At 50.5% G+C, this 24,735-nt stretch overlaps 1 protein-coding gene across 2 annotated transcripts; it reads left to right on the top strand.

Annotated features, from left to right (window-relative positions):
* The first annotated feature begins 764 nt into the window (after nucleotides 1–764).
* Nucleotides 765–23,898, top strand: LOC111834657 (heparan sulfate glucosamine 3-O-sulfotransferase 3A1-like). Of its 2 annotated transcripts, XM_072712804.1 has the most exons (3): nucleotides 765–1,036; nucleotides 1,470–2,005; nucleotides 23,248–23,898. In XM_072712804.1, the coding sequence occupies exons 2-3, from the start codon at nucleotides 1,509–1,511 to the stop codon at nucleotides 23,867–23,869; spliced, it is 1,119 nt and encodes a 372-aa protein (XP_072568905.1). In that variant the 5' UTR covers nucleotides 765–1,036; nucleotides 1,470–1,508; the 3' UTR covers nucleotides 23,870–23,898. The 2 variants fall into 2 exon arrangements, with proteins under 2 accessions (XP_072568905.1, XP_023649982.1); XM_023794214.2 differs by having other exon boundaries at nucleotides 765–2,005.
* Nucleotides 23,899–24,735: the final 837 nt, after the last annotated feature.

Here is a 24,735-nt window from a genome sequence, read left to right as displayed (position 1 = left end):
AGAGTGACGTGCAGAATTGCTTGCCGAGGAAATCACACTCTTTATTGGCAGTCCTGAAAAAGATACAACAGACGCCAAACCAAAAACACAGACGGGAAACACAAGGTTGTCAGACGCTGAACTGTAATATGCACACACGGTGGATGATTTACACACGCTAAATACAGGCGAGGATCAGATCAGGTACACACGAGACACGGGCAAACACACGCCCGACAATACGGAAATGCAACTATTGTATTAACAACAACAATACAACAAGGGCTATTTACAATCCCAAGTGAGCAGGCTGGGACCTGCACCACGCCGGTGCTACAGTACAATACATTCTAGGGGGGGTGTTCCACGAAGAAGGATTTCTCACTCAGCTGGGTTTAACTTAAGCTAGAACTCATAATTGTCCAATAAGGGTTTAGGTAAGGACCATTTCTATTGGATATGCATCGTCTAATATAGCTGATCAAAAATTAAAGACAAATTTCGTAAGAATGTAAATACTCGGACAGCTGTAAATATACAACCATCGCGGTCATTTGCGCCTTTTGCTCCTTCGGGGACACTCGGCCTTGGCCGTCAATGGGCGTGGCACTTCCTGGCTTCGGACCCCTCCCCCGTCGGTGTGTGATTGGTCTCTCTTATTGTTAAACTGGAGAAGCTTAAAAAAAACCCATCGTAATAACCGTGTGGGCTCCGACTAGACCCGAAAATGCTCGGCTATTTCCGTGATGTCGAGCTGAAGTTTGACACAAGCGGCGCACGTGCGGATGAAGCAGTGAAGTTAGATTCCCGGTGCCTTTAGGGCGCAGTTTACGGGGATGTTAAATTTACAGGAATAATATAGATTTTTCTCAGTTCTTTTCTTTGGCTTTTCAGTTCAGTTGTGCTTTAATGAATATATATGTCTGAGTTCGTTTTAGATATAGACTCTCTATCCCGAGATGCAGGTATGAACAGATGGGACATCCAGACTCACAAATAACCAACTTTGGTCAGCTGGCTGACGTGGATTTTCAGTTACAGACAAATCTGCACACATGTATGTAACCGCTTTATTACCTTATAAATAGTCTATATGGTTTACAAACTATGCCAGCACTGTTGATGTAGGCTTATAATGGAATAATATGTATTTGCCGTAAGATTTCTTGCGTGAGTGTCACGCCAGATGCGTGAGAGCTGACAGCCCTGGCTCGGTTGTCGAAGATTAAAGGACCGCATCTTGCCTGCATAGGTGTAATAAGCCTACATAAATATAACAGTACAGCATTAACGATGCATTTGATCATAACTATAATATTTCGAATCTTAATAGTAGGGCAAGTAACCATTTCAGGCATTCATAATTAAAATATAAGCATGTTAGGAAGATTTTTCCAAAGGACACCAAGTAAAAGTCTGTTTCGTTCTGATGCTGCCTCTCGCTGACTTTCTCTGTCTTTTGATGGCACGATCTGAAAATGACTGCCTAGGATGGCTTTGGATGCCTCACACGCGACCTTCGAACCGTTATGGCATTTAGCCGGCTCTGGTCGGACACCTTGCCGAGGAGCGTCTCCAAGAAGTTCGTGGCCATGCTCTGCACCCTGTTCACTTTACTGTACTTCATGCACTGCCTCACGGACCGCTGCAGCACGGCGCCAGCTCCGGAGAGAGCATCTGGCCAAGCCGCGCAGGACTGGCGGGCGCCGAGGAATAAAATGCTGCTCCAGAAATGGATCGCGACGGGCTTTGCGGACGACGCTCCGCTGTTCGGCGGAGAATCCGAACAGAGGTCCCACCTGAGCTCCTCCAACCCAACATCAGCAGTTTGGAGTGGGAGTGCAGGTAAACTCAGTCCGCTGAGCGACGGGACCAAAAAGCTGCCCCAGGCGATCATCATCGGGGTGAAGAAGGGAGGCACGCGGGCGCTGCTGGAGTTTCTGCGGGTGCATCCCGACATCAGGGCGGTGGGAGCGGAGCCGCATTTCTTCGACCGGCACTACGACAGGGGACTCGACTGGTACAGGTCATTGTTATTCCAATTTTTAAGTTATTGTTTTACCAATGCCGAGGGATCAAAAGCACTTATAATAACATTATTGGCAAAATAAGCAGAGGTATGTTTCCTGTTTTTGCTGCCTTTGGAGTTTAACATACTGCATTTTTTAATTAGAATTTTTGTGGTGCTCTTTGTGCTAAATTAAATATTTGTCAAGCCGGGTGCTCAGGTGTCCCGGACCACGCTGGCGCGCGCCGCCAGTGCCCCACCCCGGTGAAGCGGCTTGTCCTGCGGGACCACTTTCAGCGAAACTCATGTTTAAATAAAGCCCGGCGCCGTTTGGTCATTTGTCACATTTCAGTTTAATTCGTGACCCTCATTTTTCATCACGCCGCTGAAACACAATTTTACCATTTCAGTTATAATTATTTTTTGTAAGCTGCGCGCTTTACATTTCCCAGATTTCTAAATATTAATTTTCGGTACTTCGTTAAAATTGTTATTTAACCGGAAGGATTAAATACATAAAATATAGATTTTAGAATTAATAGTTTGAAAGTTTAAAAAGTTAACTTTAATGTTTGTAATGTAAATTGAAATTCCTCGTGTTTCTAAAACGTCATGGATTCCTGTGATTAATTACAGCGTCATTGATAATCATAATTATTGCAATAATTATGTAGCCTAACTAATAAACATATAGGCTTAGATTAAATCATTTTCGGTGGTGGATTCAAATATCTCGTCGTCGATCTGCCGTTTAGTAGTGACTTTATAATAAGGTCCGCGGTATGGATGTTTCGCTGGATCTGAAGAAGCATGTAGCTTTTCTGTTTGTGACACTGAAATGCGGTAACTGCTTTTAAATCAATTATTAAAATATATTTAAAGTATGGTCACTTAGCCAAAGCCAGGCATTGCATTGTGTTATCCATTATTGACTGTAACCACCGACGGAGAAATAAAAACTACACGCAAGACTACTAGGCCTATTATAATCACACAAAACAGCGCTTTCGTTTAGTAAAATATGTCACTTTGTTTATAAGGTTTAAATACCACCTTTTGGGTAACTTTGATTTAGTTTAAATATTAATATTTATGACTTTTGAATAATCTATAATCGCGCCTTTATATTTTTTGGATTGTAAATTATTTTACGCTTATTAAAACCAATATATTTTGACCTTGGCACGAATAAATAATAATACGATTGATTTATGCGGATTTATCCCAAACATGCAATTTCGAGGTACGAAAATTAATGTAAGTACTTTCCACTTGTTTTAGTTTATTGATCATTTTACTAAGTGTATATCAGAAACGACAAACCACCTAAGACAAGGTCCAATTAAGCTGTTGCCGTCCGTACTGATGCTGAGTAACTTAGCGGATACTTAAATAGGCGCTTTTGAAATGTAGCCGCGGGTTTAGGGTCGCCGAATGCACGATGGACAGCGAATGAAACAGCCTTTTTGTTACGTGTCTATATTCACACGCATCAGTTCACCTGGCGGTGCCCAAATCGCTGACTGAGACGACCCGGTTTGATCGGCGAACCTCTCCAGGAAGTAGTATTTAACCAAAATGCGGGGGGGGTCACGCTCTTGAACGATAACACAGGTTGACCCTCCTCGGCAAGAAGCCCCTGCACCGCCACCCTCCCCGTTCAATCTCACACACAAGCAAACTCTATAAATCCCTCTCTCGCTCTCACACACACGAACAGACAGACACACACCGCCTTTTGTCCCCTACGTTGGCCGGTACATTGTGTGTGTGTGTGTGTGTGTGTGTGTGTGTGTGTGTGTGTGTGTCTGACTGTGCTCGTGTTCACATGGGGTGACTGGCCCCCTCTCCGTGGCTCTGATAGGGCACTGACCACGTTACAGCTATGTTATGAAGAGCTATCAGGAGAGTAACGGGACGTTACCTGAGTGTCGCGGGTATAATTCACGCCTGATCGTTGAGGAGAGAGAGAGAGCTTCCCTTTGCTACAGAAGAGAGAACACCCCAGCCGTGGCCCTTTTCGTTCCCCCCTAACTGCCGCCCCAGTCCCCCGCCCGCCTGCAAAGGCACTCACTCTCTTTCTCATCACTCTTTCACACTCCTTTAATCACCCATTCATCCATTGTGCCGCGTGTATCCGCCAGGGTCCCATCTATTCCAGGGTCCCATCCTGCCAAGATTCCGCTGCACTGGGTGGGGGTTTGGGGCGGGGGGGTGAATGAAAGTGGCATCCCGAAGTGGGAAAAGACAATAATGACGTGACGAATTTTCTCAGACTCCATCTGCTCTGTGGCAAAAATACTGCAGTCTGATTCTTGCTGGGTGGCTGTTATTAACGGTGTCCGGCTGCACTGTCGTCCGTGGTGCTGATGGGGCTCCCAGTTAATGCTCATCGAATTAAGCTTTTTTAAATGTAGACTGTTTGCATCGGGAGGTGTAGTTGCTCAATTATAGCTCATTCAGGCTGAACTTCAGCCCCCTAAACGTGCTTGTAAATATTAGCGGTCTGTGGAGTCGTCGGTGTTTTCATGTTTTACAATCGCTCGCCTGGACATTGCCTGTACACAGCCTGGATTATACGTGTAATGAGTTTAAACTACAAATGTGAAACAGGTTCGGTTCCCAACCTATTATCCATAATCAGCTTTTATTTATGTTTCTTTTTAAAGGAAAAAGCGCTGTTTCTTCATAAATCCCCCAAGTTTAGGTTTCACGAAATATCCGTGATGAGGGCTGGAGGTTTTCCGCTGGGACGCAACGGTCTCTGTTCCACCAACAGCGGCGATTGCGAGCCGTCGGTGACACCGTGGGGCCCCAGATATCTCGCGGAAATTCCTGCCCTGCGGGCGCAGAGACGCGTCGCGATGAGGATGGTAAATGACTCTGCCATTTAGCGGCTGCTCTTATTTGCCCAAAAGAAACATAAACTTCATCTAGCATTTTGTTTTTACTTCGTTGGCTAGTTTTCTTAAATCCATCATTTTGAGTGGACTTGGATTAATACCCAACTTTTTATAAATTGCCACGGAGTGATTAAGTAAGTTTTATTTACTCATGAAATTTATAATTGAATCATATTTTTATGTTTCGAGAGCAGAGCGTCCGCGCTGTCCATTCTCTGTTATTTAGAGAAAAATAGTTTTTCCTTCTGTGCCTTTCCTTTCTCCTAGACGTTTAAGAAATGTTTCTACCTTTTCTTTTATCTCCATCTGATTCAGTTCCCTTGTTCTGGGGTTTGCAGTGGTGGACGGGAAGGCTTGGGGCTGCAGGCGATGGTCTGATCACCGTAACGAGGTTCCCTCGGGCGGCGCTAATTCTCAGCTGGGTCGCTCCACTTTGCCTTTTCCATGCTCAGTGTTTGGAGATAAAGTTCGGCATGAATGTGACGGGCTTGGCGGGCTGCCTGAATGGGGGGGACTTAAAGGGTCGAATCACACAGCGTGTAAATGTGAACGAGGCAGGTCAGCGACTCGGTTAATGAGGAGTTCTGCACGCCGGTCCAGTGACCCCCCTCCTTTGCATTGAACTTTTGCATTCAGTCTTTGGTCGTGAAAATACACCCCCCCCCCCCCCCCATAGGTCAGTATACTCAGCCTGATGCAATCAGAGAAATGTTTGTACACAGCATATCGTGAACTCAACCCCTGCCACCCCCCAACCCACCCCTCTGGCAAGCCTCATCCCAGTCTGTTCGACCCCCCCTTCACCTGTCGTGTCCAGGGCGGGGGGCCACGTTTGAAGTCACCAGGCTTGCCGGATTAAGCCAGACCCGACCAGCAAATGGGATAATTACCCCCCCTGAAAACATGGCTGACCTTTGGAGAAGGAGGCCTCATCTCACATGTCCAGCTCCCCCACCCCGGACCTGCACTCTTGCCAGTGCCCACCGCCCACCGCCCCCCCTCCCCGCTCAGCCGCCTTATAAAGGGAACTTGTCTTCAGTGTGCAGCACGGTCCATCTCGGCTCCTCCTGTTCGCCCTGCTGTTAAAGCCACCCCCCACACCCCCCAATAAGTTCAACATATTGAGGAGGAGTAGCGGGAGCAGCCTGGGGAGCAGCAGGAGCAGCCTGGGGAGCAGCGGGAGCAGCCACAGCCTGGTTCTCACCGTGTGCCCTTAGACCACATCCTCACAGAAGCCTTTCGGCCCGGGCCAGGACCCCCCCTCCCCCCAGCTCTCTCCCCCCGCCGGCTGTCGCTTTGAACGGCATAACAGAGTGGAGCGTAAAGGAGTGTCTCTGAGCTGGAGCTAAATTAGGGGTTTCTGTGGTTATGAATCCATGGATGTATTTTCAGGGAAATTCGGTAATGGCACCAGAAGTGTTATTAATAATACATCCTCCCCCCTCCCATCTCAGCGGGGACCCCCAGAGCACGCCACCTTGGCTCAGTTGCTCTCGGCTGCCCTGCTGCTCTATGCGCTGCCCCCCCAGTAAAGGTCTTCAGATGTGGACGTGGCGGTTTTCACTGCGGCGTTTCCTGCTCTGAAGATCTTTCTGGAGTCCAGCTGGCATTCGAATTCCGTGCTTTTTCTTCCCACGACAAAAGCCAGTGGTCTCATTTTGGTTTCTCATTATGAGAAAAGTCCTGTTTCTTGTTTACTCCCTGAGGACATTGTTCTATGGTTGGTGTTTTCCTCTGTTTTTGGGTGGCTGAGGTAGAAGCCTGGCTGCTGGACACCAGACCGGGGCATTCAACCTGTGCACTGTACATCCAGACCACCCAAAGCCTCCATGACCAAATTCTTTGGGTGATACTTTAAGAGTATTTCCATCCACCTTTTGTTCTGCTTATCCTGTACAGGGTGGCAGTTCGCTGGAGCCTCTCCCACAATGCACAGGGCAGGGAGGTGATAGTTCATTGCATGGAACATAGAGGGCAGTTTGGAGACACTCATTCCACTAACCTATGCAGAGACAGAGGAAACATTCAAACTCCACACAAGGAAGGGGGGGGGGCATCCTGAGGCCACTGCGCCACCTGTACAGCATATGTTTACGTCCGAGTTGCCATGTTTTTGCAGCGTGTGATATGAGTGCTGGGGACCCCCTTTGAATGACAGTGTCTGCTGATGCTAATAACAGAAATGTGTTTCACATATACTGATCGGGTTGCCAGCACAGTCGCCTTAAATCCCTCTCATCTGTGTGGATTACAGTGCTGCTGGGAAACCGAGTGGGCGAGGTGGGTGGCTGGGGCGGGGGGGGGGCGGGGCCTGTGATGACGGGAGGTCAGCGGAATTTCCTGTGGGGTGTGTGCAGACGGCCGTTTAAATGCGGAGATTACAGCGGGCAGCACCACATGACACAAACGCGCGCACACACACACGCACATGTCGGGTAAACATGTCCTTATGGGAACTGCTCATTCATTTCTATGGGAAAAATGCTAACGCTAACTATGACAACCTTAACCCCTACCCTGCCCTAACCATAACCATAAGTAACCAAACAAAATACAAGAGTTTTAGTTTTTTCATAGCAGTCACCGATCTTTATAAAGTAGAGTTTTCCCTTATGGGGACCAGGAAACCAGTCCCCATAAGGGAAAAAAAACAGATATTTACCACGGTATGGGGACATTTTGTCCCCATAAAGATCGGTAAACCCACTCGCACAGACACACACACACGCTCAGATCTACACTCTGTTCCCATGCCTCCCCCAGGCTTTGGGCAAACAAGCATATCTCACTATTCTCAGGAGTCTCAGTCCAGGATGATATGCCTCATAATTGACCAACACTTCCCTCCCCAGGATGACAATTCTCATAATTGACCGACATCCCCCACCCCCCAACCCTGCCACAGGCTCGAACATCAGGCTGTTTGTACACTCTGCCTTCGTGCCCCAGCGTGTTTCTGGGACTGCTAGGGCCACGTTGAAGTCACGCGGAGGTCACACGGGGGTCACCCTGAGGTCACGCAGGGTTTTTTTGACCTGTATAAACATTTATATGATTCGAACTGAAGGCAGGGTTAGAGCAGAGCTTGTTGCCGTGCTGCTGCCCGCTTGTGGTACAGTGTGCAGTACAGTGTGCGGTACAGTGTGCGGTACAGTGTGCGGTACAGTGTGCGGTACACTGCGGTACAGTGTGCGGTACAGTGTGCGGTTCAGTGTGCGGTACAGTGTGCGGTACAGTGTGCGGTACAGTATGCGGTGCAGTGTGCGGTACAGTGTGCAGTACAGTGTGCGGTTCAGTGTGCGGTACAGTGTGCGGTGCAGTGTGCGGTACAGTGTGCAGTACAGTGTGCGGTGCAGTGTGCGGTACAGTGTGCGGTTTGGTGTTGGGTAGAGTGCTGGGTATAGGTGTGACTAATGAATGTCATTGTTATCTTTGTCCACATCAGCATCTGCTTGGCCCATTCGCTGGGCAATCTCTTGTAGAATCAGCTCCCCCCCCATGGTTCTGGGATACCCCAGTCCATCTGGGCCTGATTCAGCTGGCCATGGACCAATGGAGAGACAGAGGAACACTCTGTACTTTGCACGGTGGAGTGCGTGGGAGGGGCTCATAATTCAATTAATCTTAACCTGAGCCCCAGTAATTGCTAATTTAACCAGGGCCAGCTGTAGGAGGAAGGTCTTTTCATAATGGGGGGGGGGGGGCAGAGGAAGCAGAATCCTTCGCCACTCCTGTCTCCTTGCAGGCGGCATCTCGGGAAACGTGCAGCTCAAAGCCGCTGAGCTAAATGTGTAATGAGAGGCAGGAATGGGAGCCAGGCGGAGATGGCATTTACTGGGAGGTGGATCCCGGGACAGGGGATCCGGGGGGGGGGGTACTTCTCTAGCGAGTTCTTACCAATGGAGTAAGGAGCCACCTTGTGAAGGCAGGGGGTCACCAGTAATCAGTGCCCAGCAGGACACTGTATCTCCATAGAATATCCAGACCACCTTTTGCTTCTCAAAATGCACCTCACCGGCGCCCTCTAGGGACTCCTCACTAACTCGAAGGGTCTGTAAGGTCTACACCACCACCCCGCCCCCCCCTCCCCCGACCAATGACTCCTGTGCCCCAGCCTGTTACTATATGACCTGCCCCGGTGTTTAACCAAGCAAAAACATTGTAAAGGGATCTTAACATTATTAACTTAATTCTATTTTGAGTCGGCATAATTTACTCAAAGGATAATATCAGTGTAAAGGCCTCCAGTAAGAGCAAGGGGTGAAGCTGGGGCTGTATTTAATGGGTTTCAGGTTCCATACCGTAATATTCCAGTGCTGAAAGGGATCTGGGTCATGGGTCTGCATGCTGTGTATACCTACACGCTGTTTGTTTAAACGGGTCAGGTTAGTCTGAGGGGTTACTTGAGGGTAACGTCATGGCGTCAGACCACTAGAGCAGGGTTCTTCAACTCTGGACCTCGATTCCAAATCCAGGCCGTGTTTTCAGTTCCCCCAGGTAGTTGTTTAATAATTACTGATTCTGATTGGTCAGAGGCTTCACACCTGACTGACAGGTAAAGGAAGCAGTGCTCGGACCTCGAGGACCGTGAGTTGAATAACCCTGCACTAGAGGGTCCAGCACCTTTCCAGCATGTTAGTCCAAAATGCAGCGGCAAGAATGTTGACTGGAACAAGGAAGCGGGAACATATCACCCCTGTTTTGGCTTCCTTGCATTGACTCCCCATCCATTTTAGAATTCAGTTTAAAGTTTTACTCATTGTTTTCAAAGTTTTAAATGGGCAAGGCCCTGCTTACATTACTGACCTTCTCCAGCCGTATTTAGTCCCTAGGTCTCTTAGGTCCTCTAACACAGGACTTCTACATGTGCCACGGTCACGTCTGAAACAGAAAGGTGACAGGGCCTTTGCTGTGGCTGCTCCTCGCCTATGGAACCAGTTACCCTCAGACATTAGATGTGTCCCCTCTGTCCCCATCTTTAAATCCAGATTAAAATCTCACCTCTATTCACAGGCTTTCCTATAGCCCTAATTCTCTCATTTCCTGTGTCCTAGTGTGTCTGTTCTTGTATGACCTGTTCTGCTTGTCTTACCATGCATTTATTTGTTTAATTAGCCTTTTTCTGCAACTTTTATTTTATTTTTTATTTTTATTTATTTTCTATTTATATTTTAAAATTTTATTGATGTACAGCACTTTGGTCAGCAACAGCTGTGTATAAATGTGCTTTATAAATAAATTTTACTTTACTTTTTACTTTACTTTCTTTGCACACTGTCGGAGGGGGCTGGGAGCATTGAGATTAGAAAGCTGGACCTGTGGTGAAGGGTTGTGGGGTCAGATCCTTGCAGAGGCACTGCTGTTGTCCCCTTGAGTGATGAGCTGGACTCCCGGCCTAGGCGCGCTGTGGTCTCACCGGGTCACCTTACGGTGTCCCGCTGTGCAGACGCTCTTGTCCCACGTGGGTCCTTTAGAGCAGACATGGCTTGCTTGAATATTTAAAGCACATATGTCAGACCTATCGGGGAACATGGCTCAGGTTGGCTGGACACGAAGACGCTGTGGCAGACGGCCCCCTCCAGTAGTGAGGAAGCAGGGGAGTGATAACAGGTCAGAAACGCCCAGTGTCTGCCTCCCCCATGGCGATTCCCCACTGCCCCTATCCTCAAACAGCCAGGATTTACCACGAGCCTGTCCTGGGGCCAGATTACTCTCTAATACTCCGGTGAAATCCCCTGTAAAACGGCACCTCAGTCCCGCCCCGCCCCGCCCTGCCCTGCCCCTCCCCCTGCGCTAACACTACCCCATCAATAATTAAGGGGGCTTATTAGCTCAGCTCGTGGACACACTGAAGCGCACCAGGTCACTGCCAGTGGGAATAGTGACGGGAGGAAACTGGGAGGCGTGTTAGCGAGAGGCTAACGGGGAGATCCAGGGTGTTACATACATCGGTGGGAATCCGTGACACCAGTTAGCGTGTTGCTGGTAGCAGTCAGCTGGGTGTGGCCCAGAGTGTTGTGCATTCGCTGTTAGTGATCAGTTAATGGCTGGCTTTGTGGATCTGGAGGTGGGAGCTGGTAGTTGGCAAGGGTACAGAGCTGAACCTATACTGGTTAATGTGCAGGCCTGCTGTACAGAATCACTAACTGGATGCGTTTTCTGCTTCATTTCAGGTTCACTCCTACATTTTTTTCCTGTTTGACCAGTCACTGTCCTGTTTGTGTTTCTCGTGTGCTCCATGTTTCTCTCTATCCCCCCGCCGTCCTGCTCAGGCCACTGTGTCGCCTGTGTTTACGACACCCCCTCATTACGCAGCCATTGCTGCCCGTGTCCCTCCCCATGTTGATGAGCCAAGGGGCCGGGTGGCTGGACGGGCGTTTATTTTTATGAGCTTATCTGCGATTCTGGCCGGGTCCCTGCGACGGCAGTAATTTCATTACACCAACAGTTTGGAGAAGTTTTATTAGCACAGATTAGGAGATTAGACCCCAGCTCTACCCCCTCAGCCAGTTAGATTTTCCCACACAAAACGTCTCTGGATCGACTATCTCGGGCCAACCCTGGGGGTCATTAATAACAGCTCCTCTCTGAGCGGGAAATGGGGAGGGGGGACATATTATCTGTCTGTCAATTTATCTTTTGGGTAAGTATCTCCCCCCACCCTGACAGCGTGCGCCTTCGGGGTGGAATGTGGAGGAGGCAGACGATGCTGCGTTCTGGCGCGTACGCTCATGTGTGGAGCAGGCGGGGCTGCTACCGGGAACAACAAATGAAAATAAGCGTAGGCGGCCGGGACTGGAACATTTTTCTCACTTTTCGCTTTAGTGAGGAAACATCCAGCAGCAGAATAAAGACACCAAATGTAATTAACCTGCACTAATCAGCGGGCGTCGCTGGCTCACCCCGCGGCTCTGATTGGCCCACCCACACGATGGTCGTTACTGTGTTTCTTTTACAGCGCCTCCCAAAGCCAGCCCATTGATTAAAAGTCAGCTTTGTACCTCTGGGAAATGTTATGTCATGTTATTCCTAATAGCAGCTAATTTGTGACCAGCGCCGAGGAGTCAGACTGCGTGACCTTTAATGTCACACCAGCCTGGAGCCACTGGCAGGGCCAGGAAAGTAAGAGAGGGCCAGGAAAGGGAGAGATGACCAGGAAGGGGAGAGAGGAACAGGAAATGGAGAGAGGACCAGGAAGGGGAGAGAGGAACAGGAAATGGAGAGAGGAACAGGAAATGGAGAGAGGACCAGGAAGGGGAGAGAGGAACAGGAAATGGAGAGAGGACCAGGAAGGGGAGAGAGGAACAGGAAATGGAGAGAGGACCAGGAAGGGGAGTGAGGAACGGGAAAGGAAGACACTATAAACGGGGGAGGCTGAACACGGCCCATCACCACAGAGCAATGCAGCATTGTGGACAGGTAAATCTCACTGAGAGCTTGTCTGTGCGCCCCCCCCCCCCCCAAACCCTTTTTAAAACCACTCGCATATCGATCCCACCCCCCTCCCCCCATATCATTAAACACACAACTGGGGCCATCAACTCGCTCGTCACCGGGGAGAACAGACAGTGAAGTCTGAAATTAGCTGGAAAGTTCATTCATGGGTCTCCATTACCCCCCTCCCTGGAGATAATTAGGGAGTATGTGGGGGGAGGGCTCTCCATTTGACACACACTTACATTAGTGCACATTATATCTCACTTAGCCAAAGCAGAGAGTTGGTAATATTCCACCATTCAGATCTTCTCAATGCAGCTGCACGCAGCCGAGTGAGGCATCATGGGATTGCTTTGACCCCCCCACCCCCCCATTGCTTGCGATTCATTCCGATCGGCATTATCTGAACACAGTGTGTCTTACTGCCCAAATACAGGCATCTTGCGGGGCTAAATTTGGGCCTCGCTATACAAGAGGGCATCTCAGCATCCCAGTGAGCACTCCTAAAGGTCAGAAAAAGCTCTCCCCCCCCCCCCCCCGCTAGTTGGTAATGACATCATGTTGTAAAAGCTAGAGATTGGGTGGGGGCAGGGGTGCATGAACAGTCTGTGTGTGTCTGATGGCAGTTTTTTAAATATGTTTCTGTACTGGGGGGGGGGGGGGGGGCACCCCCTCTGACCAGCTGATTATTTATTTAACATGCAGAGTGTTTTCACCAGAACTGCTTACTTCACCAGAAACATCAGTCATGTGAGGTGGGGGTGGGGGGGTACTCCTCACCTTAATTCCCCCTGAAAATCCCCCCCATTTTTATCAGAGCCCACCCCCTCACACTCACAGGATTCCCGACACTTACATCAAGAATGAAAAATGCAAATGCAAATTCCAGATCGCTGATATCAATCATCCCTTATCCTCCCCATGTGCCAGCTACTTACCCATAATCACCTGCTGCCCTGGCCCTCCAGAACCAAGGCCCACATGCCTGGTCATCACACTAACTCCCTGGTGATGTCACAACACCCAGGTAGTAGTTTTCCTCCCAAACAGGTTAGGTCCTGGGGTACAACTGCCTCACCCACACGTCAACCACAGCATCTATCAGAATTCATCCTTTATGCCTTTCTTCCAGGACCAGAGCTAGACAGGCCATCTGGCATAGTGGGTGTTTTCCTGATGGGCTGAGGGGACCCCCCCCCCCCCCAGTCAGCAAGTCCAGCCCTGGTCGGGGTAGTTTTTGGAGGTGGGGACACGTCTTTACCTTTACTTTACCATAGTGGCTGGGTTGAATCAGGACCAGGGGGCCTTCTCTGTTACAGGCCTGTTACCCACCCCCCCACCCCACATGATTTCTGCCCCACTTGGATCAAGTCCCACTTCCGGTGAGCATGGGGCGTTTCTTCCACTGCCAGGCACCATGGGTTAGGGTTAGGGTTAGGGTTAGGGTGATCCGCATTTACGCTCAGACGGATACATCTCTCCGCTCCCTCATTGGAGCCTCTTAATGTATTCCGCACCACAGATGCCGCTTTCCCATCCTTATTAAATATTTAGAGGTAACACACAATTAGGCTGAGCATGAGGGCACCACGTGCTTCTACAGACGTGCTGTGTGGCTCAGCGGCTTGGGAGGCTGTACCTGTAACCAGAATATTGCTGGTTCACATCCTGTGGTTGTCAGAGTTCTGACTGTTGGGCTCTTGAGCAAGGCCCTTAGCCCCCTGTTGATCTGGAGACTGGCAGACCCCCGCCTTCTCGATTGTACGTCACCTTGGATACAAGTGTCTGATGAATAGACGCCCCCTTCCTGGGGGGGCAGTCCAGAGAGGAGCCTGGAGTTCTTGGTCCCGTTTCGGATTTGTAAGGTGGGTCCTAAGCCACCCCACCCCTCTGCTCTGGCCCTGCCTCCGTTCGGTGACGGTGCTCTCTCTCTCCCCAACCCCGTTCCCTCCTCCCTCGCTTCTTTGACATTTCCGAGCCACGGTACCGTGTTACGTTACCTGAGCGACACGCTCGCTTTCCGCCGGGTCCCGCTTTGTAAATCCCGACCCTAATTACTCGCAGGCAGTGAGGCGGCCTACTAACCCTACTCACACCGCCATAACCTTTAGCAGTCAATCACTGTCGCGCCTGAAATTCACACGTAAGATGGGACCCTGGGCTGCCTCCATTCTCCCATCGATGTCAGGAATATATTTACATTTTTATTCAATGTCATCTTTATTATTTCTCTTTTTTTCTCTGTATGGACTGAGCTGAACCAGTTCCTCAAACACTGCATTTTTTTCTGGGGAAAATAAGAAGCCTTCAGACACTTTGTGATCAATTTGGACATTTTAAGTTACTTCAGAATACATAATATTTCAAAGCAAATTTTTCAGGTGCTTTAAGTTTTTCTTTCCAGTTGGAGTCTGAGAGTATTTGGAGCGAGACCAGGGCCAAGTTCACCAGCCCAATTCAGGGGTAGATCTCCCATAGTACCACACCTTACCACACTGCCCCCGTGTGGACTGGAGGACTCATTTCCACACAGCAAGGACCGGCAAGCTGTTGGCCATCAGGAGCCTGGGGGGAAGGCCTGTGCCACTGTGCAGAGAGCGACCGTGACCCTGTGAACGTCTGTCATTAAACACATCCTTCCTAGGCCAGGGTCAGCGGCCTTTGTGCCCAGCAGACTCTGACCAGTCGCCATGTAGCACTGGATTGGTGGAGAAAGGGGCCATTTTTCATTATTTGCAAAGGAGATGAGATGCTTGAATGGCTTGGCAGTCACACTGGGTGAGGGTGGGGGGGGCTACGACAGCGGCACAATCGGCCCCCCATCTCCATGGGTCCTGTGACAGATGAGGGATGGCAGTGAGGCCAGAAGCAGCGGCCCGTGTGGGGCTGGCAGATAACGCCCAGGCAGCCGGAGCAACGGCAGGAGATTTATAGCCGTGTCTCACAGGAGTACGTGTGGCTCACGCACACACACAGACACACACATACACACACATACACACACACATACATACACGCACACACACACATACAGACAGAGACACACAGACACACACACGCACGCACACATACACGCACACACAGACACACATACACAGACGCACACACACACACACGGACACACACACACATACAGAGACACACAGACACATACATACAGACACACACACACATACACAGACGCACACATACAGACACACATACATACACGCACACACACATACACACAGACGCACACACACACACAGACACACACACACATACAGACACACATACACACACATACAGACACACACACACATACAGACACACACACATACACGCACACACACATACACAGACACACACATACATACACGCACACACACAGACACACACACACATACATACACAGACACACACATACAGACACACACACATACACACAGACGCACACACAGACACACATACACACACACACATACACACACATACACAGACACACACATACAGACACACACATACAGACACACACACATACACACACACAGACACACACATACACACACACATACATACACGCACACACACACATACAGACAGAGACACACAGACACACGCACGCACACATACACGCACACACAGACACACATACACAGACGCACACGCACACACACGGACACACACACACATACAGAGACACACAGACACATACATACAGACACACACACACATACACAGACGCACACATACAGACACACATACATACACGCACACACACATACACACAGACGCACACACACACAGACACACACACACATACAGACACACATACACACACATACAGACACACACACATACACGCACACACACATACACACAGACGCACACAGACACACATACACAGACACACACATACATACACGCACACACACAGACACACACACACATACACACACATACACAGACACACACATACAGACACACACACATACACACAGACGCACACACAGACACACATACACAGACACACACATACACGCACATGTAGGGTAAACATATCCTTATGGGGACCGCTCATTCATTTCAGTGGGAAAAATGCTAACGCTAACTATGACAACCTTAACCCCTATCCAGCCCTAACCATAAGTAACCTAACAAAATATAAGAGTTTTTGCATTTTTAGTTTTTTCATTGCAGTCACAGATTTTCATTAAATTGAGTTTTCCCTTATGGGAAAAAAACTGGTATTCATCACGCTGTGGGGACATTGTATACCCGCTCATACACACGCACACATACAAACACACACACGTGTCTCACACACACAAATGTGCCACTTCATCATCACATTTGGTGTCCTTCTATTGCACGGCAGTCCCCCCCCCCCAGAGCAATGAGGATGTCTCAATCCACAGAGCAGTCCCCCCCCCCCACCCACCCAATTCTATCACCTGGTGCATTTTAACTGAGCTCCCTGTAATTCCGCTCAGTGACAGTATTCCCCCCCCCCACGTAAACAGTGAAAAGCAGATTCAAGCAAAAATAGGAATGAAGGGACATTAAGAAGTGTTTGCAGGTCCTGCCCCTGCTGACTGTTTCTGGGACTGCAGGTGTGTGTGGGGGTGGGGGGGTGGTGCGTTTAGAGGTATAGCAGTATTCCCCAGAGGAGACCCCCCCCTTCTGTGAATGGAGGCTGGGCTCCCGCCTTGATAATGCTCTGTTGTCCAGTCCAGATGTCACCGTCCCGTCTGGGAACTGTCTACCGAACGCCATCAGGCTGTAAACAGGGGTATGGACATCCCGACCCCCTCCCCCATCACCGCAGTAATTATCTGCAGGGGAGGGGACCCTAACCCACCTGTCAAACATCAAATACGGTGAGGAGCCGGCAGACCAGGCCAGGGGGGCTGCTTAAAACAGGCCGTTTGTTTTGGTCGTGCGCGGTGCCGCGGGATGCTTAGTCAGGTCTGTCCCAGCACCAGGCAGGTCTGCCCAGCACCAGGCAGGTCTGTCCCAGCACCAGGCAGGTCTGCCCAGCCCCAGGCAGGTCTGTCCCAGCACCAGGCAGGTCTGTCCCAGCACCAGGCAGGTCTGCCCAGCACCGCACCGCAATTACAAAAATACTGGGAATCTTTAAAACGAATTCAAATGTCATCGTATTTTTCTTAATCTACTGCAGGTATAAAGTGAAATATACAGTTGGACATCATGCAGAGACATTATACTAATTCATTCCCTGGTTAATGCTGTTATTACGTAACCGGCTTGATGGATTATCATCCAGCTGCAGAACATGTCACCTCTCGCATTTGGGCTAATCCTGAAAAAGCAAACCCTTCGCATTTCTCAAGTGCACCCTACCCCCCCCCCCCCCCCCAAAGTTCCAGGGCCGCGACAGTGGATTTGAGAGAGGGGCTGGATGAGATTTCCCCGCAGTGGGAGGCTGAGGATGGGCCAGGAATTTGGCTCATTCCGGCATCACCGAAGCTACAGTCCCTCTCGGCTGAGAAATAAGGGGGTTTGATGCCATGAATTATTATAACTTGTTTCTTTTTGGGATAATCGCCCAGCAAGCTTCCTCCTTAGGGTGGGACTGCTCCAGCCTCATTGTCCAGGCACTTTTTTATCCTTCCAGAACTTTCCGGTACAGAGACGAGTACCTCCCGGCTGATGGGAGGACACAGTGCCTCGAAGATGAGCCAGGCCATTAAACACCAATTCTGGGGGATGAGGGGGTGTCTTATCTCTCCCCTGCCGCTGAGACCTCAGGAACTGACATGCAGAAAGCACAAAGGGGTGGGGGGTGAACGTACTCTAATCCCACGGCCAAGCTTCGCCAGCCACCTCCCTCTCCTCGTCCTTCTCTCCTCCTGCTCCTCCTCAGGTCCCCGCAGTGCCCCCACCCATGCCACCAACTCCCGGCAGCTCCAACACAACACCCTCCCCCCCCCCACTAAAAACTCAGTGTAAGTGGGTCAGAGGCGCATTAAAAAGTGAAAAGCACAGTGAGACCTCCTGAACTCACACACACATACACACACACACACACACAAACAGATTTGTAATTATATCTCCATTCATTCTATGGGCCTAAGCCTAATCCCAACATGACGACCTTAACCCCCACCCAGGCCTAACCTTAACCATAAGTAACCAAACAAAATATGAGACCTTCAGCATTTTTAGTTTCTCCACACACACACACACACACAAACAAACACACGCGCGTACACACATACGCACACACATACACGCATACACACATAAACACAGTCAATTGAACAGCTCCTCCTTAGCATTACCGACCTGCTTCCTTGTTTATGTTCATAGTGGGGGGGGGCATCTCCTGTGGGTCTGTGACAGTCACAGGGTTAGACACCCGGGGGGGCAGCTCATACGATAGGGAGAACCGCCGCGCAGGGGCTCAGGAAGTATGAAACAGAGACAGTTATACACCAGAAAGTATACGCTTCTCTGTCCAAAGACATCCTGAGATTTTTACGCAGGTCATCAGTTTTCATTTTGGAACTTTGGACTTTGTCCAGGATGCTTTGGACCCGTGAGGTTGATGGGATAAGAGAATCCCCAAGAGATGTTTGGCTGGATGGGGGGGGGGGGCGGAATCCCATTACATCACACAAGGCTATACATTGTTTTTAAAACACCCCCTCCCCCCATCTCCAGTGGAGTGTGAACTTTGTGTAAACAGTCAAATTTGTTGCACCGTGGGTTAGGTCACGGATGGGATTAATTTCAGGAGATGTTCTGGAACCTTCTCATCAAGGGGGCATGCCAGGACCGGCTGGGTTGTAGGTTGTGACCTCCTCAGACATTTAGGCCTTTTGCGAGTTTTTTGACTATGACAAGCTTCTTCACACATCTCTTCTGTATCCTTCCTGTTGTCCCCCGATCGTGCCGATCCTCCCGTGTGCCACGCGCCCTCATCTACCCCATGTGCAATCCCCGTGTTATCTGCTGTTTCTAGTCTTGTTAATTGCTGTTGTGTATTTAAGTCTGCGTTAGAGTGTGTTTCCCCAGTCCGGTCACTGACATACACGGGTACATTTTAAAACGGTGTTTTTCCTCCTCCGTTTAAAAAAAAAATCCCCGTCCACACGAGCATTGTCTTCTAAAAAACATTTCCGTCCACATGAAAACGCTAAAATGCGCTGTCAAGAGCATGCCAAAACAACAGGCGGCATCAAAACACTAACCGTACTGCCATGTTAGCCAATCAGAAGCCTGCTACAGTAAGTTGAAAACCATGGCGCACAGTCCGACGCCTGTGTTGATCAATATAATGCAAGAGTGACTCAACATTTATCTGTATACATGTAAGAAGTCCTGTCAGCAAGGTTAGCACAGGCACTATTCCAGCTAAGTCCGCCATTGCTCAAACTCGCCTAATGTATACAGCAAACAGCACATGCTCTGATGTTAAACAAAGTGGACAACGGCACACAATCTGACGTTTCGACATGTCGACACTGAAAACGGAGTTTCTTAAAATCATCACCTTGGGTGGAGTTTTGCAAAAGCTCAGTTTTCAGTGACCTGAGACGCGTTTACGTGTGGACAAAAGCCCAAGACGTATAGAAAAAGGTATGTTTTAAAATATACCCGTGTATGTGTGGACAAGGCATTAGTATCTATACATCTTGAAACCCAATCTTCACATTCTGCCTACAGCCCACTGAGGTCCTGCAGCTGAGGGTGGAGGTCGCTGTCCCAGGCACAGTTCCTTGCTCATGGCTGGACGTGTTTGGGGGCTCATTGTGGGAGGTGCCTGTTTAGAGGCTCATTGTGGGAGGTGCCTGTTTGGGGGCTCATTGTGGGAGGTGCCTGTTTGGAGGCTCATTGTGGGAGGTGCCTGTTTGTGGGCTCATTGTGGGAGGTGCCTGTTTGGAGGCTCATTGTGGGAGATGCCTGTTTGGGGGCTCATTGTGGGAGGTGCCTGTTTGGCGGCTCATTGTGGGAGGTGCCTGTTTGGAGGCTCATTGTGAAAGGTGCCTGTTTGGGGGCTCATTGTGGGAGGTGCCTGTTTGGAGGCTCATTGTGGGAGGTGCCTGTTTGGAGGCTCATTGTGGGAGGTGCCTGTTTGGGGGCTCATTGTGGGAGGTGCCTGTTTGGCGGCTCATTGTGGGAGGTGCCTGTTTGGAGGCTCATTGTGAAAGGTGCCTGTTTGGGGGCTCATTGTGGGAGGTGCCTGTTTGGAGGCTCATTGTGGGAGGTGCCTGTTTGGGGGCTCATTGTGAAAGGTGCCTGTTTGGGGGCTCATTGTGGGAGGTGCCTGTTTGGGGGCTCATTGTGGGAGGTGCCTGTTTGGAGGCTCATTGTGGGAGGTGCCTGTTTGGGGGCTCATTGTGAAAGGTGCCTGTTTGGGGGCTCATTGTGGGAGGTGCCTGTTTGGAGGCTCATTGTGGGAGGTGCCTGTTTGTGGGCTCATTGTGGGAGGTGCCTGTTTGGAGGCTCATTGTGGGAGATGCCTGTTTGGGGGCTCATTGTGGGAGGTGCCTGTTTGGCGGCTCATTGTGGGAGGTGCCTGTTTGGAGGCTCATTGTGAAAGGTGCCTGTTTGGGGGCTCATTGTGGGAGGTGCCTGTTTGGAGGCTCATTGTGGGAGGTGCCTGTTTGGAGGCTCATTGTGGGAGGTGCCTGTTTGGGGGCTCATTGTGGGAGGTGCCTGTTTGGCGGCTCATTGTGGGAGGTGCCTGTTTGGAGGCTCATTGTGAAAGGTGCCTGTTTGGGGGCTCATTGTGGGAGGTGCCTGTTTGGAGGCTCATTGTGGGAGGTGCCTGTTTGGGGGCTCATTGTGAAAGGTGCCTGTTTGGGGGCTCATTGTGGGAGGTGCCTGTTTGGGGGCTCATTGTGGGAGGTGCCTGTTTGGAGGCTCATTGTGGGAGGTGCCTGTTTGGGGGCTCATTGTGAAAGGTGCCTGTTTGGGGGCTCATTGTGGGAGGTGCCTGTTTGGAGGCTCATTGTGGGAGGTGCCTGTTTGGGGGCTCATTGTGAAAGGTGCCTGTTTGGAGGCTCATTGTGGGAGGTGCCTGTTTGAAGGCTCATTGTGGGAGGTGCCTGTTTGGAGGCTCATTGTGAAAGGCGCCTGTTTGGAGGCTCATTGTGGGAGGTGCCTGTTTGGAGGCTCATTGTGGGAGGTGCCTGTTTGAAGGCTCATTGTGGGAGGTGCCTGTTTGGAGGCTCATTGTGAAAGGTGCCTGTTTGGAGGCTCATTGTGGGAGGTGCCTGTTTGGAGGCTCATTGTGAAAGGTGCCTGTTTGGGGGCTCATTGTGGGAGGTGCCTGTTTGGAGGCTCATTGTGGGAGGTGCCTGTTTGGAGGCTCATTGTGGGAGGTGCCTGTTTGGGGGCTCATTGTGGGAGGTGCCTGTTTGGCGGCTCATTGTGGGAGGTGCCTGTTTGGAGGCTCATTGTGAAAGGTGCCTGTTTGGGGGCTCATTGTGGGAGGTGCCTGTTTGGAGGCTCATTGTGGGAGGTGCCTGTTTGGGGGCTCATTGTGAAAGGTGCCTGTTTGGGGGCTCATTGTGGGAGGTGCCTGTTTGGGGGCTCATTGTGGGAGGTGCCTGTTTGGAGGCTCATTGTGGGAGGTGCCTGTTTGGGGGCTCATTGTGAAAGGTGCCTGTTTGGAGGCTCATTGTGGGAGGTGCCTGTTTGAAGGCTCATTGTGGGAGGTGCCTGTTTGGAGGCTCATTGTGAAAGGCGCCTGTTTGGAGGCTCATTGTGGGAGGTGCCTGTTTGGAGGCTCATTGTGGGAGGTGCCTGTTTGAAGGCTCATTGTGGGAGGTGCCTGTTTGGAGGCTCATTGTGAAAGGTGCCTGTTTGGAGGCTCATTGTGGGAGGTGCCTGTTTGAAGGCTCATTGTGGGAGGTGCCTGTTTGGAGGCTCATTGTGGGAGGTGCCTGTTTGAAGGCTCATTGTGGGAGGTGCCTGTTTGGAGGCTCATTGTGAAAGGTGCCTGTTTGGAGGCTCATTGTGGGAGGTGCCTGTTTGGAGGCTCATTGTGGGAGGTGCCTGTTTGTGGGCTCATTGTGGGAGGTGCCTGTTTGTGGGCTCATTTTGGGAGGTGCCTGTTTGGAGGCTCATTGTGGGAGGTGCCTGTTTGGAGGCTCATTGTGGGAGGTGCCTGTTTGGGGGCTCATTGTGAGAGGTGGCTGTTTGGAGGCTCATTGTGGGAGGTGCCTGTTTGGGGGCTCATTGTGGGAGGTGCCTGTTTGGAGGCTCATTGTGGGAGGTGCCTGTTTGGAGGCTCATTAAACCTATAAACCCCCTTGCCCCCTCCCACAACCACTCTGGACAGGGAGGGGTCATGTCAATTCTCTTCAGCAGCCCTCTGACGCCAGAAGGGAGGCCTGGGACCTACCACTGACTTGAGGCTGCTCTAAAACATAGATCAAATAAGATCCAATCCATGAGGGGTGGGGGGGGTTGGATGTTTCACACACGTGATCCTCTCTGGCAGGTATCACGGACCCGGCAGGTGGCAGCTAAGAATGTGAATCATTCATGAGCCGCTTTCATACACTGGTTTCAGTCCCCATTCTGGGGGTGAAGGGGTCACAGTCACATGACCTGAACGAAACGCAAAAACACAGCGAAACTGAACAGCAGGGCTGACCCTAGTTTAACTTCACCTTAATTAATCCCCCGCTTGGATTAATCCACCCCCAGTTTTTCAGGTACTGTGTGTCTATGTCTGTGTGTCTGTAGATGTGTTTTATGTTCTCATCATTATATGTATTGTTATATGTAGCATCTCCATGTAGCCTAAGCGCAGACGTGTTGACTGTGAGGGGGGGGGGTCTCCCCATGTAGTTAATTGCATTATAAGACAGCCCCCCATGCCCTTCTCCATCACTTCACTCCACCTCACCGTCGATGCTCTGCTGCCCCCAATTATGACCTTCTTTTGTCCCCTCCCCCCAGAGAGCTGATGCCCAGGACCCTGGAGGGCCAGATCACCATGGAGAAGACGCCCAGCTACTTCGTGACGCGGGAGGCTCCGGCCCGCATCTACGCCATGTCCCGGGACACCAAGCTGATCGTGGTGGTGCGGGACCCCGTCACCCGAGCCGTGTCCGACTACACGCAGACGCTGTCCAAGAAGCCCGACATCCCCACCTTTGAGAGCCTGACCTTCCGGAACCGCAGCGTGGGCCTCATCGACACCTCGTGGAGCGCCGTGCAGATCGGCATCTATGCCAAGCACCTGGACAACTGGCTGCGCTTCTTCCCGTTGCGGCAGATGCTGTTCGTGAGCGGCGAGCGGCTGATCAGCGACCCCGCCGGCGAGCTGGCCCGCGTGCAGGACTTCCTGGGCCTCAAGCGCATCGTCACCGATAAGCACTTCTACTTCAACCAGACCAAGGGCTTCCCCTGCCTGAAGAAGGCCGAGGGCAGCAGCAAGCCGCACTGCCTGGGCAAGACCAAGGGCCGGACCCACCCTGGCATCCAGCCACAAGTGCTGCAGAGGCTCCGGCAGTTTTACCGCCCCTTCAACATGAAGTTCTACCAGATGACTGGCCACAACTTTGGCTGGGAGGCGTGAGCGGGCTGACTGGGCGGAGGGGGGGCTTATGCTTGGGCATAGGGGTGTGTGCTGGGACGGGGCTGGGGGTGACCAACAATATCCCCCCTGAAGGGGGCAGCATGTGGTAATCAGAAGGTCACCAGTTCAAATCCAGCCTCTGCACATCCGCAAGGCCCTGGGCATCCCAACATGAGGCTGCCCTTCACAGACGGCTTACTCTACAAGGAGCAAGCTGAGGGAGGCATAAAGCCAATTTCCCCACAGGGATCAATGAAGTATCTATTATTATTGTTATTATTATGATGTTGGAGCAGTACGCCTCTGACCCTGGCAAATCATAAATCATCAAAACATAAAACATCACTGTGTGCTCTTCAGCTCCCAAAGAACTTGTTTAGCAATGTTCTGACCGGTTTCTGAGAAGGACCCCACCCCTACTCTGAAATCACCATATGGAGGGGGCGGGAGTCTCGATGAAACGTTGTTTGCCATATTCTGTGCTTACGTACCTACTAATAAAGCTTTGAATTTTTGAAGAGTAAGATATATAATGATTCCAAAGATGTATTTTTGAAAGTTATTTATTTATGATTATGCAAACATGAGTATGTTCTTAATGAGTATCTGTTCATGGGTCACTGTAAACCCCCCCTGATTATCACGTATTACTTGGGTAAGTGAGATACCATATATCTGACATTATTTTGTTATCATTTCACCAAATCCCTTGTGAAATGTTCAGCCAAGGGTCCAGAAGATGACTCCTAGCATCTGGGTCGGTCGGGTTTGTTGTTTGTTGGGACTCAGAGGAGGGTCCTGTCCTGCCCGTACCATCCAGCGTCCTGTGTGAGTTAACCCTGGGTTAAATTTGCTGTATTCCGTTT

This window comes from Paramormyrops kingsleyae, chromosome 5, assembly GCF_048594095.1.
Source record: "Paramormyrops kingsleyae isolate MSU_618 chromosome 5, PKINGS_0.4, whole genome shotgun sequence".
Classification (NCBI taxonomy): Eukaryota; Metazoa; Chordata; class Actinopteri; order Osteoglossiformes; family Mormyridae; genus Paramormyrops; species Paramormyrops kingsleyae.
This window is presented reverse-complemented; position numbering and strand designations above follow the sequence as displayed.